The 17,200-nt window shown below is 48.0% G+C and overlaps 3 protein-coding genes across 4 annotated transcripts; 2 read left to right on the plus strand and 1 right to left on the minus strand.

Moving 5' to 3' along the window:
• Nucleotides 1-782: 782 nt before the first annotated feature.
• On the plus strand, nucleotides 783-12,707 carry LOC145722452 (uncharacterized). 2 transcript variants are annotated; one of them, XM_081825734.1, is made up of 8 exons: nucleotides 783-2,757; nucleotides 3,701-3,778; nucleotides 4,054-4,136; nucleotides 4,635-4,721; nucleotides 4,800-4,916; nucleotides 9,152-9,285; nucleotides 10,368-10,576; nucleotides 10,649-12,707. In XM_081825734.1, the coding sequence occupies exons 2-8, from the start codon at nucleotides 3,710-3,712 to the stop codon at nucleotides 10,733-10,735; spliced, it is 786 nt and encodes a 261-aa protein (XP_081681860.1). In that variant the 5' UTR covers nucleotides 783-2,757; nucleotides 3,701-3,709; the 3' UTR covers nucleotides 10,736-12,707. The 2 variants fall into 2 exon arrangements, with proteins under 2 accessions (XP_081681860.1, XP_081681861.1); XM_081825735.1 differs by lacking the exons at nucleotides 783-2,757; nucleotides 4,054-4,136 and having other exon boundaries at nucleotides 3,385-3,778.
• LOC145722436 (uncharacterized) lies at nucleotides 10,952-15,524 on the plus strand. Its single transcript, XM_081825608.1, has 5 exons — nucleotides 10,952-11,003; nucleotides 12,200-12,270; nucleotides 12,701-12,865; nucleotides 13,677-13,835; nucleotides 13,914-15,524. Exons 1-5 carry the CDS (start codon nucleotides 10,952-10,954, stop codon nucleotides 14,073-14,075), a joined length of 609 nt encoding a protein of 202 aa, XP_081681734.1. The 3' UTR covers nucleotides 14,076-15,524.
• SLC35A4 (solute carrier family 35 member A4) lies at nucleotides 15,044-17,129 on the minus strand. The gene has a single exon (XM_006731454.3). The coding sequence runs from the start codon at nucleotides 16,972-16,974 to the stop codon at nucleotides 16,000-16,002; it is 975 nt and encodes a 324-aa protein (XP_006731517.2). The 5' UTR covers nucleotides 16,975-17,129; the 3' UTR covers nucleotides 15,044-15,999.
• Between the last annotated feature and the right edge of the window lie 71 nt (nucleotides 17,130-17,200).

Here is a 17,200-nt window from a genome sequence, read left to right on the forward strand (position 1 = left end):
CTCTGCCAAATAAATAAATAAATCTTAAAAAAAAAAAAGGACACCCAGTTGGTGTCAGAGAATTGGTGTCAGATACAGTAAGTATAATGTGCCTTCCTGAGTTCTGTAAGTCATTCTAGCAAATTATGGCACCTGCAGGAATAGTGGGAACACCTGAAAATTTTGCTAGCTGGTCAGAATGAGGAAGACATGGGGACCCCAAGCTTGAGACTAGTGTCTGAAGTAAGGGCAATCTTGTGGAGACGTGCTCTTAGCCATCAGGGTTGGCCAAACTCTGCATAGTTGGTGACAGAAGTCATTTCACCTCTATGTGGAAAAGCATTCATTCAGTGGGGGAGGAGGGAGAGGAGGGGGAGGGGACGAGGAAGGTGGTGGGGGGAAAGAAAATCATTCAGTCATAGAAAGGAAAGAAGTCCTGATGCATGCTACAGCATGGATGAACCTTGAAAACATTATGTCAAGTGAAAGAAGCCATTCACAAAAAGAACACAGACTGTGATTCCTCTTATATGAAAAGTCCAGAATAGCCAAATCTATGGAGACAGAAAATAGATTAATGGTTGTTTAGTGATTGTAGTAGGGTGGGGTTAGGGAGGTGATAATAAAGGAAACCAAGTTTCTTTATAAAGTGATGGAAATGCTCTAAAATGGTGATAGTAAAAGCCATTGAAATATATACTTTAAATGGGTAAAATATATGGTATATGGATTATATCTTGATAAGCTATTATTTAAAAATTTTTAAATTTAAATTCAATTTAGTTAACATACAATGTATTATTAGTTTCAGGGGTAGAATTTAGTGATTCATCAGTTGCATATAACACGCAGTGCTCATTACACCAAATGCCCTCCCTAATGCCCATCACCCAGTTACCCTGGCTCCCACCCACCTCCCCTTCAGCAATCCTCAGTTTGTTTCCTATAGTTAAGAGTCTTTTATGGTTTGCCTCCCTCTCTGTTTTTATCTTATTTTTCCCTCCCTTCCCCTATGTTCATCTGTTTTGTTTCTTAAACTCCACATGAGAGAAATCATTTGATATTTGTCTTAATCTGACTTATTCCACTTAGCTTAATATCCTCTAGTTCTATCCACATCATTGCAAATGACAAGATTTCATTCTTTTTGAGAGCTGAGTAACACTCCATTGTGTGTGTGTGTGTGTGTGTGTGTGTGTGTGTATCACATCTTCTTTATCCATTCATATGTCAGTAGACATCTGGGCTCTTTCCATATTGTGGACATTGCTCCTATAAACATCGTGGCTATTGTGGACATTGCTCCTATAAACATAGGGGTGCACGTGTCCCCTTGAATACCTATGTTTGTATCCTTTGGATAAATTGCTGGATCATAGGGTAGCTCTATTTTTAACTTTTTGAGGAATCTCCATACTGTTTTCCAGAGTGGCTGCACCAGTTTGCATTCCCACCAACAGTGTAAGGGCATTCCCCTTTCTCTGCATCCTCACCAAATTAAGCCATCATTTTTTTTTAAAGCGGTAGTTATCTTCTATAAATATAAGCTGAAATAGCTATAGACGATGCATAAGATGTCTGGGATTTGCTATGGAATGGGGAGGAGAACAGAAGAGATAAGACTGACCATAGGTTGATAATTGCTGAAGTTGGTTGCTTGGAGGATCATCATACTATTCTCTCTACAGTTGTATGTGTTTGACATTTTTCAAAAGAGGAAAAAAGAATCCAATGCAATGTTCTGACTCAGAAAAGAGGGGACTGTTGGGGCACCTGAGTGTCTGACTTTGGCTCAGGTCATGATCTTGGGGTCTGGCTGGGCTCCCTGCTCAGTGGGGAGTCTGCTCATCCCTCTCCCTCTGCCCGTTCCCTACTTGTGTGCCTGCGCGCGCACTCTCTCTTAAATAAATAAATAAAATATTTTAAGAAAAAGAAAGAGGTTAACCCTGTCAGGACCCTCACTCCTGAGAGCTTTTTCTGTATACTTGCTTAATAAACTTCTATCGCTTATACTCACTGAAAGGAAGGAAGAAAGAAAGAAGAAAGAAAGAAAGAAAGAAAGGAAGGAAGGAAGGAAGGAAGGAAGGAAGGAAGGAAGGAAGGAAGGAAGGAGGAAGGAAGGAAGGAAGGAAGGAAGAAAGAAAGGAAAGAAGGAAGGAAGAAAGAAAGAAAAGAAGAAAGAAAAGAGAAGAAAGAAAAGAGGGGACTGCCACCTCCTTTGATAAGTTGTTATTTAGAGGCCCTCTCCAGAGCCCTCAGATCGAGGAGATGAATTATTGAGGGGAATCTGAGAGGCATGAAAGCCATGGCGTGTGGAGAGGCGGCAAGCACAGGGGCTGGTTTGGGCCAGGACAGCTCAGTGACCCCAGCCCTCACGGGCAACCCCCCCGGCCAGGCTGACTGTAGTGGTGGAAGTAGAAGTAGAGGGAGGCAGAGGATCAGGTAAGAAGTCCTTACACATTCATTCTTAGAGAGAGTGCAGCCTGGGGGACCCCCTTGGGAGAGGGGAAGGAGGAGGTCATTTTACGGCTTTAGCTGCTGCAGATGCTGTTTGAGGAAGCTCTGCTTCTCAGGGGCTCTGATCCTGTGCGTAGTACTCTAGGTTAGGAAACTGAGGCCAAAGTTGAGAGCAGGACCTAGGGGTCCTGGCAGTTTCCCCCATGAGAGTTGATATATAGCCCATCTTTCTTAGGCCCTGAGGAGACCTGTTGCCCCACACTCCTTCTGGAGGGGCCCAAGAGCATCTGCCTGCTTCAGCCAGGTACTCTAGACACTCAGGTAAAAATGGGATGGGGTGCGGGTGAGGGCTGGGGAAGATGGGAATGACAATGCTGAGCCTAGCCCTCCCCACAGGAACAATGCATCACCTTTGACAGAGTCCTGGGCTCTGATGCTGCTCAGGTAGGGGGGTTGTAGGGAGATGAGAGGAGCATGGGAGCCCTCAGGCTCCTGGATCCTGGAGCGCTGAGTGCTTCCCAAGTCCTTTGCTCGGACAGACTGGGTCAGGGCACCTGAGATCAGGAGATGTCTCTGTGTCCCCTGCAGGAGGCTGAGCAGGAGATGCTAGCACGAGTCCAGTCCACACTAGGCTTGGTGGCCCAAGGGTACAGTGTAGCCCTACTGCTTCAGGGTCGGGAAGCAGAGACACCCCGGCTCGTACCTCAGGTGAGTCCCAGAGGAGCCACCGGGCATAGGTCTCACAAGGCTCCCGGATACCTTTGAGAAACTTGCCTTCCCCTTCCTAGCTGGATTAGGTTCCCCTCCTTGGGGTTCCTACAGTGCACTGCAGTCCATACAGAATGTTTTGCCAGGACCAATCTAGGCAGTGATTAAGAGGCTGGGGAAGGTTGGAGGCTGGGGTCCATGGGGGTGAAGGTCAGGGAGGGGTGGTGTGCAAAGATCAAATATCCAGGGGGTCTAATCTTCACAGTTTTTCATAATACTGATAATAAACTTGACAGTTTTGTTTTTAGGGTTTCATGAAAATGCCCCCCAAATCAAAATAGCAGCTTCAGAAACATGTCATATAGGAAACAGCAGGTCTCACTGAAAACGTCTACTCATTTGACTGGCTCTCTGTGAACTGTGAGGGCCGGGGCTGTTTCTGTCCTGGACACTGTGCCCCTAGCACAGAACTGGGTGCAGAACTGCACCCTCAGGAAATGTTGAAATGCGGATTCATCCTTTCTGCATCCCTACTGAACCCCTTTCTCCACTTTAGCTGTTGCAGATGCTGTTTGAGGAAGCTCTGCCCCACGGGGACCCTGATCCTGTGCTTATTACCCTTAGCCTGGTGCAGGTGAGACCTTGCAGGGAGGGGAGACCTGGGAGCCAAGGCCCTGGCAGTGCTGCAGAAAATGCCTGAGGCTTATGAGCAGCCAGAAAAGCTTGAGTCCAGCCTCATTCAGCTGCTCACCAGCGTGGGCTTGCCTCTCTGAGGCCTCCTTTTTCCTGCCTCAAATGGCTGAATTTTGGTGCCCTGGTTGGCCCACAGGGCCCCAGTGGGAGGATCGTGTGAGCTGAAGTCTGGGAAAGGCTCTATTTGTAACCGGTGTTGTGCTTGTGTGATTCCAGCTCAGCCCCAGTGGGAGGACTCGGGACATGCTCTCTCCAGGGGCGGAGAAACTGTCAATGCTAGATGTGTCCCCCCTAGGCTTGTGAGTGTCCAGGGCCCAATGCGATCTGAGGGTGCTTGTCTTAAAGCAGGGCTGACACCCCCAAACCCAGCCCTTGGAGGTTTCTCTCCACTGCCATGCACTTGGGATCATGCTTATCACGCCCTCTCATCCTCTTCCCTGCATCCCACATCCCCAACCCTCTCACTCTTCTTACCCTACCCGTCTATGCCTCTTCAACTCAGTCATTATCATCCTGGGAGATTTGAGCATCTCACTGAGCAGAACTTCAGTTTCTCCATCTGTAAAATGGGAGAAATCCCAGCTAGCTTATTTCCCTCACTGGGCAGATGACAGGAGGGAAAAAGAGATCATGAAGATGAGAGCCTTTTAGGGGATGTACTGAGGTTGGAACCTTGGGGATGATTCTTACAGGCTCTTGGGATCGCAAATGGACTCCCCATGAAGAGATTCTGGGGGGCTGGGCAGAACCCTGGTGCTCAACCCTTGAGAGTTGAGCTCAGCCTCCCCTTCTTCCAGGGTGGTGGAAAATGCCAGTGAGGTGGAGGTGTCTGACTCAAGAGCTGCCTTGGAGCTGTACTTGCAGGCTGCAGGGGATGAAGGCAGGTGAGGATGGGAGGGCACCTGTCACCTCCCACCCCCATCCCTTAGGTGTTTGGCCTGATCTTACCCTCTCCTCCACAGGGCCTGCTCTCTGCTCACTGTCACCATGTCCTGCCCAGGGCCTGATCCTTCTGAGGAGCCTGGGATCCAGGGCATGTGGCGAGGGGCCTTGAGGATCCTGAAGCTCCCCAGAGCCCTGTAAGTCTGATGGAGTCTTCTGACTGCTTTGGGGAGTGGTGGTTGGGGGTGGGGTTCTGAAATATGGATGCAGAGACCCAGGCCAGCCCCAGAGTCTCCTTTCCTCACCTCTGACATGGTAAATGACTCTTTCCTTTAGCATTTCTTATAAGGCAGGTCTATTCACAATGAATTCCATCAGCTTTTACTAATCTAGGAATACCTTAATTTCTCCCACATTCTTAAAGGATAATTTTCCCAGATATAGAATTCTTAGTTGACAGGCTTTTTCTTTTCTTTTTTTTTCTTTTATTAACATATAGTATATTATTTGTTTCAGGGGTACAGTCTGTGATTCATCAGTTTTACACAATTCACAGTGCTCACCATAGCACATACCCTCCCCAATGTCCATCACCCAGCCACCCCATCCCTCCCACCCCCCTCCATCCCAGAAACCCTCAGTTTATTTCCTGAGATTAAGAGTCTCTTATGGTTTGTCTCCCTCTCTGGTTTCATCTTGTTTCATTTTCCCCTCCCTTCCCCTATGATCCTCTGTCTTGTTTCTCAAATTTCTCATATCAGTGAGCTCATATGATAATTGTCTTTCTCTGATTGACTTATTTTGCTCAGCATAATACCCTCTAGTTCCATCCATGTCATTGCAAATGACAAGATTTCGTTTTTTGATGGCTGCATAATATTTCATTGTGTATATATATACCTACATACATACATCACATCTTCTTTATCCATTCATCTGTTGATGGACATCTTGGCTCTTTCCATAGTTTGGCTATTGTGGACATTGCTGCTCTACACATTGGGGGACAGGTGCCCCTTCAGATCACTACATTTGTGTCTTTGGGGTAAATACCCAGTAGTGCAATTGCTGGGTCGTGGGTAGCTCTATTTTCAACTTTTTGAGGAACCTCCTTACTGTTTTCCAGAGTGGCTGCGCCAGCTTGCACTCCCACCAACAGTGTGGGAGGGTTCCCCTTTCTCCGCATCCTCACCAACATCTGTCATTTCCTGACTTGTTAATTTTAGCCATTCTGACTGGTGTGAGGTGGTATCTCACTGAGGTTTTGATTTGTATTTCCCTGATGCCAAGTGATGTTGAACACTTTTTCAGTGTCTGTTGACCATTTGGATGTCTTCTTTGCAGAAGTGTCTGTTCATGCCTTCTGCCCATTTCTTGATTGGATTATTTGTTTTTTGGGTGATGAGTTTGATAAGTTCTTTGTAGATTTTGATACCAGCCCTTTATCTGATATGTCATTTGCAAATATCTTCTCCCATTCTTGACAGGCTTTTTCTTACAGCACTTTAAGTATGTCATCTCACTGACTTCTGGCCTCCATAATTTCTTTTTTTTTTTTTAAGATTTTATTTATTTACTTAAGAGAGAAAGAGCGAACGAGAGAGAGAGAGCACAAGCAGGGGGAGTGGCAGGCAGAGGGAGAGGGAGAAGCAGGCTCCCTACTGAGCAAGGAGCCCAATGCAGGGCTCTATCCCAGGACCCTGGGATCATGACCTGAGCTGAAGGCAGATGCTTAACCGACTGAGCCACCCAGGCACTCCTGGCCTCCATAATTTCTGATGAGAAACTCATCTTATGAAGTATCACTTGTACATAACAAGTTGCTTCTCCTATGCTATTTTCAAGATTCTCTCTTTAGCTTTTGACAGTTTGATTATAATGTGTCTTGGCATGGATCTCTTTGAGCTTATCTTTCTTGGAATTTGTTGAGCTTCTTGGATGTATAGATTAATGTCTTTCATATACTTTGGGGGAATTTTTGAGTATTATTTCTTCAAATAATCTTTCTGCCCCCTTTTCTCTCTCTTTTCCCTCTAAGATGCCCATTCTGCGTATGTTTATACACCTGATGCATCCACCGGTCCCTTAGGCTCATTTTCCTTCATTCTTTTTTCTTTCTGCTCCTCGGACTGCATAATTCTATTTGACTTATTTTCAACTTTGCTGAGGTTCTTTCTTGTGCCTGCTCAAATCTGCCCTCTCGGGAATTTATGAATTCAGTTACTGTACTTTTCAGCTCTGGAATTTCTACTTGGTTCCTATTTTATTTTATTTTATTCTATTTTAAGTAAGCTTTACACCTGCCATGGGGCTTGAACTCATGACCCTGAGATCAAGAGCCTCATGCTACACCAACTGAGCCAGCCAGGTGCCCCTCTACTTGGTTCCTTTTTTTTTTTTAAGATTTTATTTATTTGACACAGAGAGACATAGCGAGAGAGGGAACACAAGCAGGGGGAGTGGGAGAGGGAGAAGCAGGCTTCCCGCTGAGCAGGGAGCGCAATGCGGGGCTCGATCGCAGGACCCTGGGATCATGACCTGAGTCGAAGGCAGACGCTTAACGACTGAGCCACCCAGGCACCCCTACTTGGTTCCTTTTTTTTTTTTTAAGATTTTATTTATTTATTCATGAGAGACAGAGAGAGAGACAGAGGCAGAGGGAGAAGCAAGCTCCCTGCGGAGCAGGGAGCCTGATGCGGGACTCGATCCCAGGACCCTGGGATCATGACCTGAGCCGAAGGCAGACGCTTAACCGACTGAGCCACCCAGGCGTCCCCTACTTGGTTCCTTTTTATAATTTCTATGCTTCTATAGATATTTTCTATTCATTGAGGCATCACTTTCTTGATTTCTTTTAGTTTTCTGAGCATATTTAAGATAGTTGAATTAAAGTCTTTGTGTAGTGAATCCAATGTCTGTACTTGCTTAGGGAAGTTTCTGTTAAATTTTTTTTTCTCCTGTGGGCCATACGTTCTTGTTTATTTGCATGCTTGATATCTTTATGGTTGGAAACTGACCAATTTGAGAATTTTTATTTTTATAAAGATTATATTATTTATTGTGCTGGTCTCTTAAGTCTCCATTTCTTTTCCTTAATGCTCTGACATTTTTGGTATGATAATGTGATAACTCTGAAAACCAAATTCTCCATCCTCTCTAGGTTGGCATTGTTGCTTGTTGTGGGCTACAGCTATCTGCTTGCTTAGTTACGGTTTCAAAAAATTTTTGCAAAAACTGTTTTCTTTGTGGTCACTGAAGTCTCCATTATCTCGGTGGTTAGCTAGTGACCTGACATTGAATTATTTAAACTGCTGGGGCCAACCCCCCCCTTTTTTTTCTAAAGGAAGAAAAGAGAAAGAAAAGAAAAAAGAAAAAAATCTCCAGCATTCCGTAGATTGGCTCTGTGTTGGGTCAGTCCTTCTGTGCTTAGCCAGTCCATTTACAGCTCTGCCTTAGCCTCATTTCCTGCTTGCACTGAGCTGAAAAATCATCCAGAAATGAAAACTTATGATCTTCTCAGGTGTTTTCTCAGCATGCATCCTGCCCTGGGCATGTGTGTGGCTTTCTAGGTTCTCTAGTGTGTGGGGGAATTTTCCTTATTCCCCCCAAATTTCACTTCCCAACTTTTCCTCCCAGTCTTTCCATGCATTTGTTGTTTGCTCCAGCTGTTATTTTTGCTCGTTCTTTCATCTTGCAATGTTTTGAGGGACTGTCCTCTAGCATAGCTGTTCTGCCCTGAGAGAGTTTCAAGGTAAGTGAAACAAAGGGAAGCCCTTTTTGTTAGTCCTTTGGGGGAAACCCTAGATAGTCAAAACAACAAACACAATTCTTTGGGAACAAGATCTGCTCAGGTCCCTCCAGAGCCAAGTATCCCCACCAGAAATGTGGGCTCTTGTCTTCAAGACCACCTCTGTGCTGGGGAGGAGGTTGGGGCTGGAGTAAGTTAAAACACCACAAAGATCTCAACATATTTAAGTTGGCTTTCTCCCAGTGAAGCATTCACTTGGTTGCTGTAAACCTTTGACTATCCCCCAGAATTCCAGGAAGGTTGATTCTGACCATTTTTGCCAGATGTTTCTGGTAATAGACAGACTCCCAGAGTTCCCTCCTCTGCCATTTTTGTGGATGTCACCTTGCTTTGCCATTTTAAACTGGGTGATTAGTCTTTTATTATTGAGGGTAAGAGTTCTTTAAATATTCTGGATACAAGTCCCTTATCAGATAGATGAATTAAATTTTGTACTATGAGAATACATTGTGTAATTTTAAAAATAATAAAATAAAATAAAGATCTATGCAAGGTTGCAAATCTGCCTGGTGGTGCACAAAAGTTACTGGAAATAGTCAACCTTCCCATCAGAGTGTGATTTGGGCCAGTTTCTTTCCCTACCCACCAGTGGACATTTCCTTTCTTCCTCCCTCCTTCTGGTAGAGACTGCCCCCTGCTGCAGGTGTTGGCTGGTAAGGTTATTGGTGAGCAGGTGGAGGGTTCTCTGCCCTGGATTGTCTCACGGCTCCTGGAAGGAAACAACTACAGTGGCCTTCTTCTTCGCCTGGACCCTCAAGGTGGCCTGGGGGGGTGGGGGGGTTCTTGGCGGAAGCTCTGGGATCTGACTTATGCCTGACCCACCCTCTTACCAAATCAGCTGCAGCCCCAACCGCAGTCCAGAGAAAGCCTAACCCTCTGGGAGAGCCAGGATTCAGAAAGGTCCCAGAATGGCTAGATTGCCAAAGTCTGGAGAGGCAGGGCCAATAGAAAAGCAACCCCTCACCCTTCAGAGACTTTCAACAGTTTACCAAGCATTTTTACACTAATGCCTTTTATTCTTACCACAAGCCCATGAGACACATCTAAGTTAGATGAGGGAAGAGAGGGAAGCCTAATTTATAAATGAGGAAAGGGAGGATCAAAGGAGGGAAAGAACTTGCCTGTTTTCACACACTTATTAAAAATCAGGCCTCTGTGAAATGGTATGATGTCAGAGACGTGGGGGAGTTCAAGTGGAGGGTATAGATCAAACAAGAATGGTCAAGAGTTGATAATTATTGAAGCTGGGTGATAAATAGATGGGTTTCCTGTACTTTGTATATGTTTAAAATTTTCTATAATAATAATAATAATAATAATAATAAAAAGCTTGGTTCTCTGTCTCCAAAACTAATGAACACACATTAATTTGGCTAATATGCTCCCAGATCACTCACTGTGCCAGGCCCTGTGGAGTGAGGAGGATAAAATAGGGCAGTTCATGCCCTCAAGGATAAAGCAGTGAAGGATAAAAGTGTGTTTATCCACTGGCCAGTTTGGTATCATGATTAAGGGCCCAGGCCTTAATGTCAGACAAAACTGGACTTAAGTCAGCTCTGCTACTCACCAGGAAGTTGCTTGACTTCTCTGAGCTTCATTTTGCTTCACCTGGGAAATATGGGGGTAAGACAAATTAGAGTTGCTGCCCCATTGGAGTGTTATGTGGATAAAAAAAGAGAATCCATGAAAAGCCTTGGCACAGTGCCATCAAGCACATGTAAACACGTGATAGGTATTAGCTATTTTTATAAATAGTGCTATTAATAAAAATTACAAGTATTATAGGCAGTGTGCTTTGGAATCCAGAAGGAGTGATTCACTCTGAATCTCCCCTCACTAGGTGGCTCCCCGAGCTTGCTCTGGGCTGCTCTGTTGGGGGCCGAGGAAAGGAGGATGCAGGTGAAACAGGTGAGGCCCACCCTGTGGGATGCCGTAGCAGAGGCCCGGGCCTGCCGGGCTGGCCTGAAGAGCCTGCGTTCAGGCCTCCTTGGAGACAACCTGACAGACAGTGGGCTCAGCCAGTTGGGCAGGGCATTGCGAGAATTGCAGGTAAGCAAGGTGAGGCCTGGAGGTGCCTGAGAGAGCAACGGCTGGAGCCTACCCTGAACCCTCTCTCCATAGGTGGTAAAAGCCTGGAGCCGGCGCCCAGGAAACCGGATGCTCAAAAAGGTAAAAGCTGAGGCTGTGGGCTTCCAGAACTACAGGTAGGTCTTCTTGTTCAACCTCTTAGGAGCCCCATTGATGTCTGCCTTCTTCTCCTGTTTAGAGAGCACTATGAGGAGGCCCTTCCTTGATTCACTAATTTATTGATTCCCAGACATTTATTGACTTCTCACTATGTGTTAGGCACAGTGCTATGTAGACCCTGGGAAATCCCTGTCCTCATGGAGTTTATAATTTCTGGAAAGAAACTATTATAACACCATGATCAGTGCTCTGAAGGCCTTATCAACACAGGGTTCTATGGGGCGTCTAAGTTAGTCTTGGCAAGAGAAGGAGTGAACGTTTCATGGAAGTTGATTCCTGAAGGAGGTGGCCAGGAAAAATGAGTGAAGAACATTCCAGGCACGGAAGATAACAGGCAAAGTCTCAGAAATAAGTAAGAGCTTGATCTCTTTGGGTGACTGCAAGCAGCTCATTTTGCTGGAGAATAGCTTGAGGAAGAGTCAAGAGAGAAGGATTAAAGAGTGAAGTAGGGGTCAGGTCATAAAGGGCTTTGTAAATTTATTGAGATGTTTGGACTTCATCTTGAAGGGGAAACCATAGAATTTTTTTAAGCAGAGAAGACAACATTGCTTACATTTTTCAGGTGAGCAAACTGAGGCTCAGAGAAGGGATCTGAGTATCTCAGGGTCACTGATATAATCAAAGGTAGCAGAGGGGCAAACATATCCTAGTCTTTAGACTCAATATGGTACTTTTGCATCCGTTTAGAATGCATGGCCTCTCCTGTGCAGAAGGGGGCACTGTCTTCCAGGATTTGCCACCGTGTGGCTGGAACGCTGCTCCTGTCCGCCTCCTGGTCCTTCCCTTTTTGTAATTACTGACTTGTTTTTACAGCCCTGAGTTCTGGGAATTAGGCATGTAAGCTCCCAGTTATTGAGAGGTGCCTGCCACTTGTGCTTTGGGTGCCTTATCTTTTTTTTTTTTTTAAGATTTTATTTATTTATTTGACAGAGAGAGAGATAGCGAGAGCAGGAACACAGGCAGGGGGAGTGGGAGAGGGAGAAGCAGGCTTCCCGCTGAGCAGGGAGCCCAATGTGGGACTCGATCCCAGGACTCTGGGATCATGACCTGAGCCGAAGGCAGACGCTTAACGACTGAGCCACCCAGGTGCCCCAGGGTGCCTTATCTTATTTCATGCTCTCTGCAACTTTCATCAGCTCTATTTTACATGGATTCAAAAGACTAGTCACCTGCCTGACGTCACACAGCTGAGGAGAGGAGGGGCTGGGACCCCGATCTGCCTGATCTTAAAGCCCTGAGCTCAGCTCACACTATCCTGGGAGGAAGGGTATGGAATTCTCACTCCTACTATATTCTTGCAGCTGATAGATTCAACAGCAAGCCACAGCCCAGGCTTCCAGGGAGAGCCCAAAGGTGGGTTTGGGGCTTGGGGTGGAGCTGGGTATCTTCTCCACCTTTACTGGGCTTAACTGCGTTTTCTTCCAGTGGTAGGAATAACAGCATCTCTAGGAACTGGGCTCCACCAAAATCATCCTCTTAGGGACTCTGAGGAACAGGTAATACCTCATGTGCCCCAGAACAGCGGAAGATGTTGGGGGAGTGGAGTTGAAGAGCCCAGTTAATATGTCTACTGCTTCCTTGCCCCAACATCAGGGAGAAATATGGAGCTTCTGGCAAAAAGAAGACCCAAAAGCCTATGTGATTCCTAAGGGAGGGGCACGGGAAGGCTATTTTGCTACTGGGTCACATTAGGGGTATAGGATCCTTCAGGCCTCCATGGCAGCTATTAGCAGAGCCAATACCTCTCCTTTCTCCCTATGACCTCCAAGTCTCTGTCCAGGCTCCTGGCTCTTACAGGCCAGTTAGGTCCTGGATGCGTTCTAGGAGCAGCTCTGGTAGTGGGGTTCTGTTGAAAAGTTGGACCCTGAGTCCCAAGGCTATGAACACACATGGGCTTCTCGCTGAGCCTAGACTAATGCCACCTAGCCCTGGCAGGTCCCAGATGTGGCCCTGCAGTTCTTCTTGGCCCAGGCACGGAGGAAAAGACTGCACGAACAGCACGAAATATGGATCCAAGAGGAACTGAGGTATTTGGAACAGGAGGAGGAGGTGGCAGGTGACCAGGTCAAAGGCCTGGTGGCTGGAGAGGAGGTAAGGAGGGTCAAGTAGGGGACCTGAGGCTTATTCTAATTGGTCCAGGCACTGTGCTGGGCGCTGGGATCCAGCCTCAGTCACAACAGAGTGGGCCATACCCTCTCTCCTGGTCCTCACAGCTTTGTGGGGGACAGATGAAGCCATTTTCAGGGCTAAAGTGCTGTGATGCAGGGAGCTAAGGGCTTGCGGGAACAGAGAGGTGTGCCGGACCCAGGCTGGAGTGGATCACAGACGATGGCATTTAGCTGAGACAAAAAACCAAATCAGCCAAAGGAATTCACGGGACTGAGCTCTGCTTGGGCAGTCTGTACTTATCACATAGAGGCAGAGTACATATAACTCGTTTGAACAAATTAAGAAAACAAAACTTGTGTCCATGGGGGTTGTGGGGATATGTTCTGAGGACAATACTGTATGAGCAAAAGTCCAGAGGGAAGCAGTGGCAAAGTAGTCTGGGTATTGCAAATTGTCCATCTGGTGGGCCCTGGCAGGTGCAGGTCAGAGGAGAGGCTAAAGAGACCAGTGTGTGCCATGCCTCTGATTTGGACTTTACCCTAAGAATGACAGTGAACCACTGAAAGGCATGTGTCATCTCAGTTCTGCCCCTCACTAGCCATGTGAATTTGGCAAGGTTAGGTCACTTCTCTGATCCACAGTTTCCAAATCTATCTACCAGATTTGGAAAACCAAAATGGCAACTACCTCATATGGTTTTCATTTGATAAACTGAAATAACACACATGAAGTGTTTAGAACAGAGCCTGGCACACGGGTGGCACTGAACAAAGACTATGTATTATCACTGAAGGCCTCCAAGAAGAGGCAGAGATGGCCCCGGGAGCAGACAGTGCTGAGGCTCCAGCTGGAGGCCCTTCAGGCAGAGCAGGACACTGCGGAGCGGGACCTCGCAGCCCTCTATGACCTGCACGTGCAGGCTGCCCGAGCTCAGATACGCCATATGCTGCAGGTCAGTGAGGTCAGAAGGCAGGCCTTGAAGTGGTTCCAAGGCTGACTGACTGACAGGCATCTCTGAATCTGGGCACAGGTATTCCGAGCCTGGCGAAGGCTGTGGGAGGAGCAGGCCATGACCACTGAGCATCACCACCGAAGCCTGCTGGCTGGTGTCCTGCAAGACAACATCGACCTGGCCACGCAGAACCAGGAGCTCCAAGCCCAGAACCAGCAGCTTCGGCAGGGAGTAGAGTAGGCTGACGCCAGTCATTGCCGGATTGCTACCCTGGGGAGAAATCTGATCGGTAATCCTGCAAGGGTGGCTTCCTTTCTCTTCATTCTTAAGGGGCCTAGAAAGGAGAGGGAGATGGGACTCAATAACCAAGCTAACCTTCATTATGGATAATTAACACTACTACTAAATCAGGTCTCACTGTCAGTCCCTGTTAAGCGCCTAATATCCGCAACTTCATTTTAGCCTCTCCCACTACCCTATATAGTGATAGGTGCCATTTGACCCCCATTTCAGAGGTAAGGCAACTAAAGCTTGGAGAGGTTAAGTAACTGCCCAAGGACAGTCAGCTAATAAGTGACAGAGCCAGAATTCAAATTCAAGCCTGGTTGGCCATAGTTCTACATTGCACATAGCGGTTCACAAGATGCAGTGTGCATTGGAATCATTTAGAGAGCTTATTAAAGAACAAGAAAAAAGAAAAAAAGATTCCCAAACCCTACCCTACTTCCTAAGATTCTCCAATAGGTCTCACTTTTTTTTTCCTTTTAAAAATTTTTTTAAGTTTACTAGGTATTCTCCCATGGGAGCAGGGCCTCATGTTCCTCTGGCCATGAGGAGAGATGACAGGAAGAAATATCAATGAGGGAACCAGAGGAAATGAGAATCAAAACCATACTGAACCCATGAGTTCTCTAGCCTAAAATCTAGTTTGTCCTGCCAGGCCCAGTACCTTCTATTCCCAAGAATCCCTCCAAATTCCCCACAGCGCCCAAGTTTGTGCTTCAGAGAAATCTGGAGAGTTCTACGACGGAGAACAGTCTCCATTCCCTGGAGCCCTAAAGGAAATAATGCTCCTGGCAACAACTAGGAGAAAAGAGTCTTTCCCCCTAGTCTGTAAGTTACTCTAGCATTAAGACATTCAGGGCACTAGGGGCACAAAATTATGTTTGAGTGAAGATATGCAACACGGAAGACACAGGACTACCATAGCCAATTGCAGGAACCACCTGCACCCCAGAACACTTTATTAAGACTTTATTGCTTACATAGAGACACTGATTGAGCTACACCAAATTTCCCTGTGCCTGGTTCCAGGTCACTCTGTGTAGAGCTTCCCTAAACTGTTGAGAGCTGGGACACTGCTAGGCAGGGGCAGGACCCAGAGTGAGAAGAATGGTACCTCCTAGGAACTGTAGAGGGGGCAGTGGGCTTGGAGAGGGCCCTTGGGGTGAGCAGAGAGGTCAGGAGTGTAGCCTTAAGCCAGGGCCCAGGGGCAACATTCCCTGAGATGAGTCAAGCTCCAGCCCTCTCTGGGGTTTCCAGAACAAAGGCTGGATGGGTGTGGAAAGCAGCACTGTGGAGGGAGCATGGGGCACTGTCTCCAGGTGCTGCTGGAGCTGGGGGAGCTTGGAAGAGTGGCCTGGGTGATCGATATAAAAGCTGTGGCAATCGGGCTTTCCTGCATTACAGTGAGGGCTGAATGTCTCTAATGGGGGAGTCACGTACCAAAGCTGGGCTGGAGTAGCCCGCACCAGGCCTGGGGGCAACGGGTCTGCTGGGGTGACCACAGGAGGCAAGGAAAAGCCAACTGGTGCCCATACCCCACTTGAAACAACTGCATTCATGCAGGATGAGGCAGGGAGCCCCCTCCATTGGGGGTGGGGTCATTTCTAAGGCCTAGGTATTGATGCTTCCCCAATTCCTTAGTGTGGATGGACTTCTGGGAAGTTAAGTTTCTTTAATCAAACCCAGTCTTCAAGTCTCCTGGGGTAACCCTTCATTCACCCACCTCCAGAGACTAACCTAGCTGCTCTCACCACCCCTTTTGTCACAAGGCACTTGTTACAGGGCTGGCGGCTGAGGAAGGGTCCGGAGGCCTGGGAGGTGGCTCTCATGGTGGTACCCAATCCACAGGGTCAGGAGTCTGGGTGGAGGTGGTCAGGGGCTAGCGGCTGCCATAATACAGGCGCACAGCCAGACCAATGAGCAGCGTGGCCAGGAAGAAGGCAGCAGTGAGCTGCAACCGCAGCAGGGCTGCCGAGAGCACGGCATTGACCACCAGTGAGCAGGACACAACAAACAGGCGTGTGATGCTGCTGCCGTGCTTCATGACGGCTGACATGAGCAGTCCATTTAGTGCCTGGCTCAGCACCACAAGCGCTGCCCATCCGGAGAAACCCTCCAGGAGGCCGGGGCCAGGGCCGCCACCTGCATGCAGACCTAGATTCAGGAGCACACCGAAAGTGTAGAGGAAGAGGTTCTGAAGTGCTAGGGGCAGCCTCTGTCGCTTCATAAGCAGTTCTGTGTACACGGACGACAGGCCCGAGATGAGGCAGTACAAGATGAGAAGCAGCAGTCCCAGTGGAGTGATATGCAGGGGCATGGGGCCAGCAGCAGCTGCTGAAGGGGGTCCAGGAAGGGTGTTCCCAGGGTCCTGGAGGCCCCCAGCTGCATAGCAGGCCCCTGCTGCCATCAGCAGCAGCAGTGCTAAGCCCTGGCGTGCAGAGAGGCGGTGTTGGAGACAGAGGCAGTAGAACAGGGCCGTGCTTCCAATCTTGAGATTGCTCAGCACCTGGTAGGTGCTGGGGTCCATGTAACGTTGAAGATAGATCACCAGGTTGTTGTTAGCTCCGTAGAGTAGGGCTGATAGTGCAAAGGGGGCAGCCTGGCGCCATGGTGGGGCCCCCCGGGGCCATGCTTGCCAGCCCACCAAGAGGGAGAAGGCGCACAGCAGTAGTTTGGTCAGCTCAGTCAGCAGCACGGCCGAGGAGGGCCGGAAGGGCACTCTGCCGTTCACATGGCACAGTGCCAGCAACGGGGCATGGGCGCCATACACGGCGGTGGACAGGAGCAGCATCAGGGTCCAGCGGGCCTGCCTGGGACGGCCCAGGCCTGGCGTACCCCCGTCCTCTACACTCATGCCCAAACCAGCCCCCGGGTGGCCTGTGTAGCTAGCAAGGAGGCAGCAGGAATTGTAACAAGTTTGGGGAACATCAGTATGGAGCCAGCTCGCAAGACGGAGGAGCCGTGGTACATCGCTAGAGAGAATACTGAGAATCAGAGTCAGCTGCAAACTCCACAGTCAGGGCTGGAAGACGAAGGGGCTGGTGGCCCTAGAAGCCACAGTCTCGGGGCCAGTCCCATGG

The sequence above is a fragment of the Leptonychotes weddellii genome, chromosome 7, assembly GCF_054177405.1.
Source record: "Leptonychotes weddellii isolate Sample4059 chromosome 7, ASM5417740v2, whole genome shotgun sequence".
Classification (NCBI taxonomy): domain Eukaryota; kingdom Metazoa; phylum Chordata; class Mammalia; order Carnivora; family Phocidae; genus Leptonychotes; species Leptonychotes weddellii.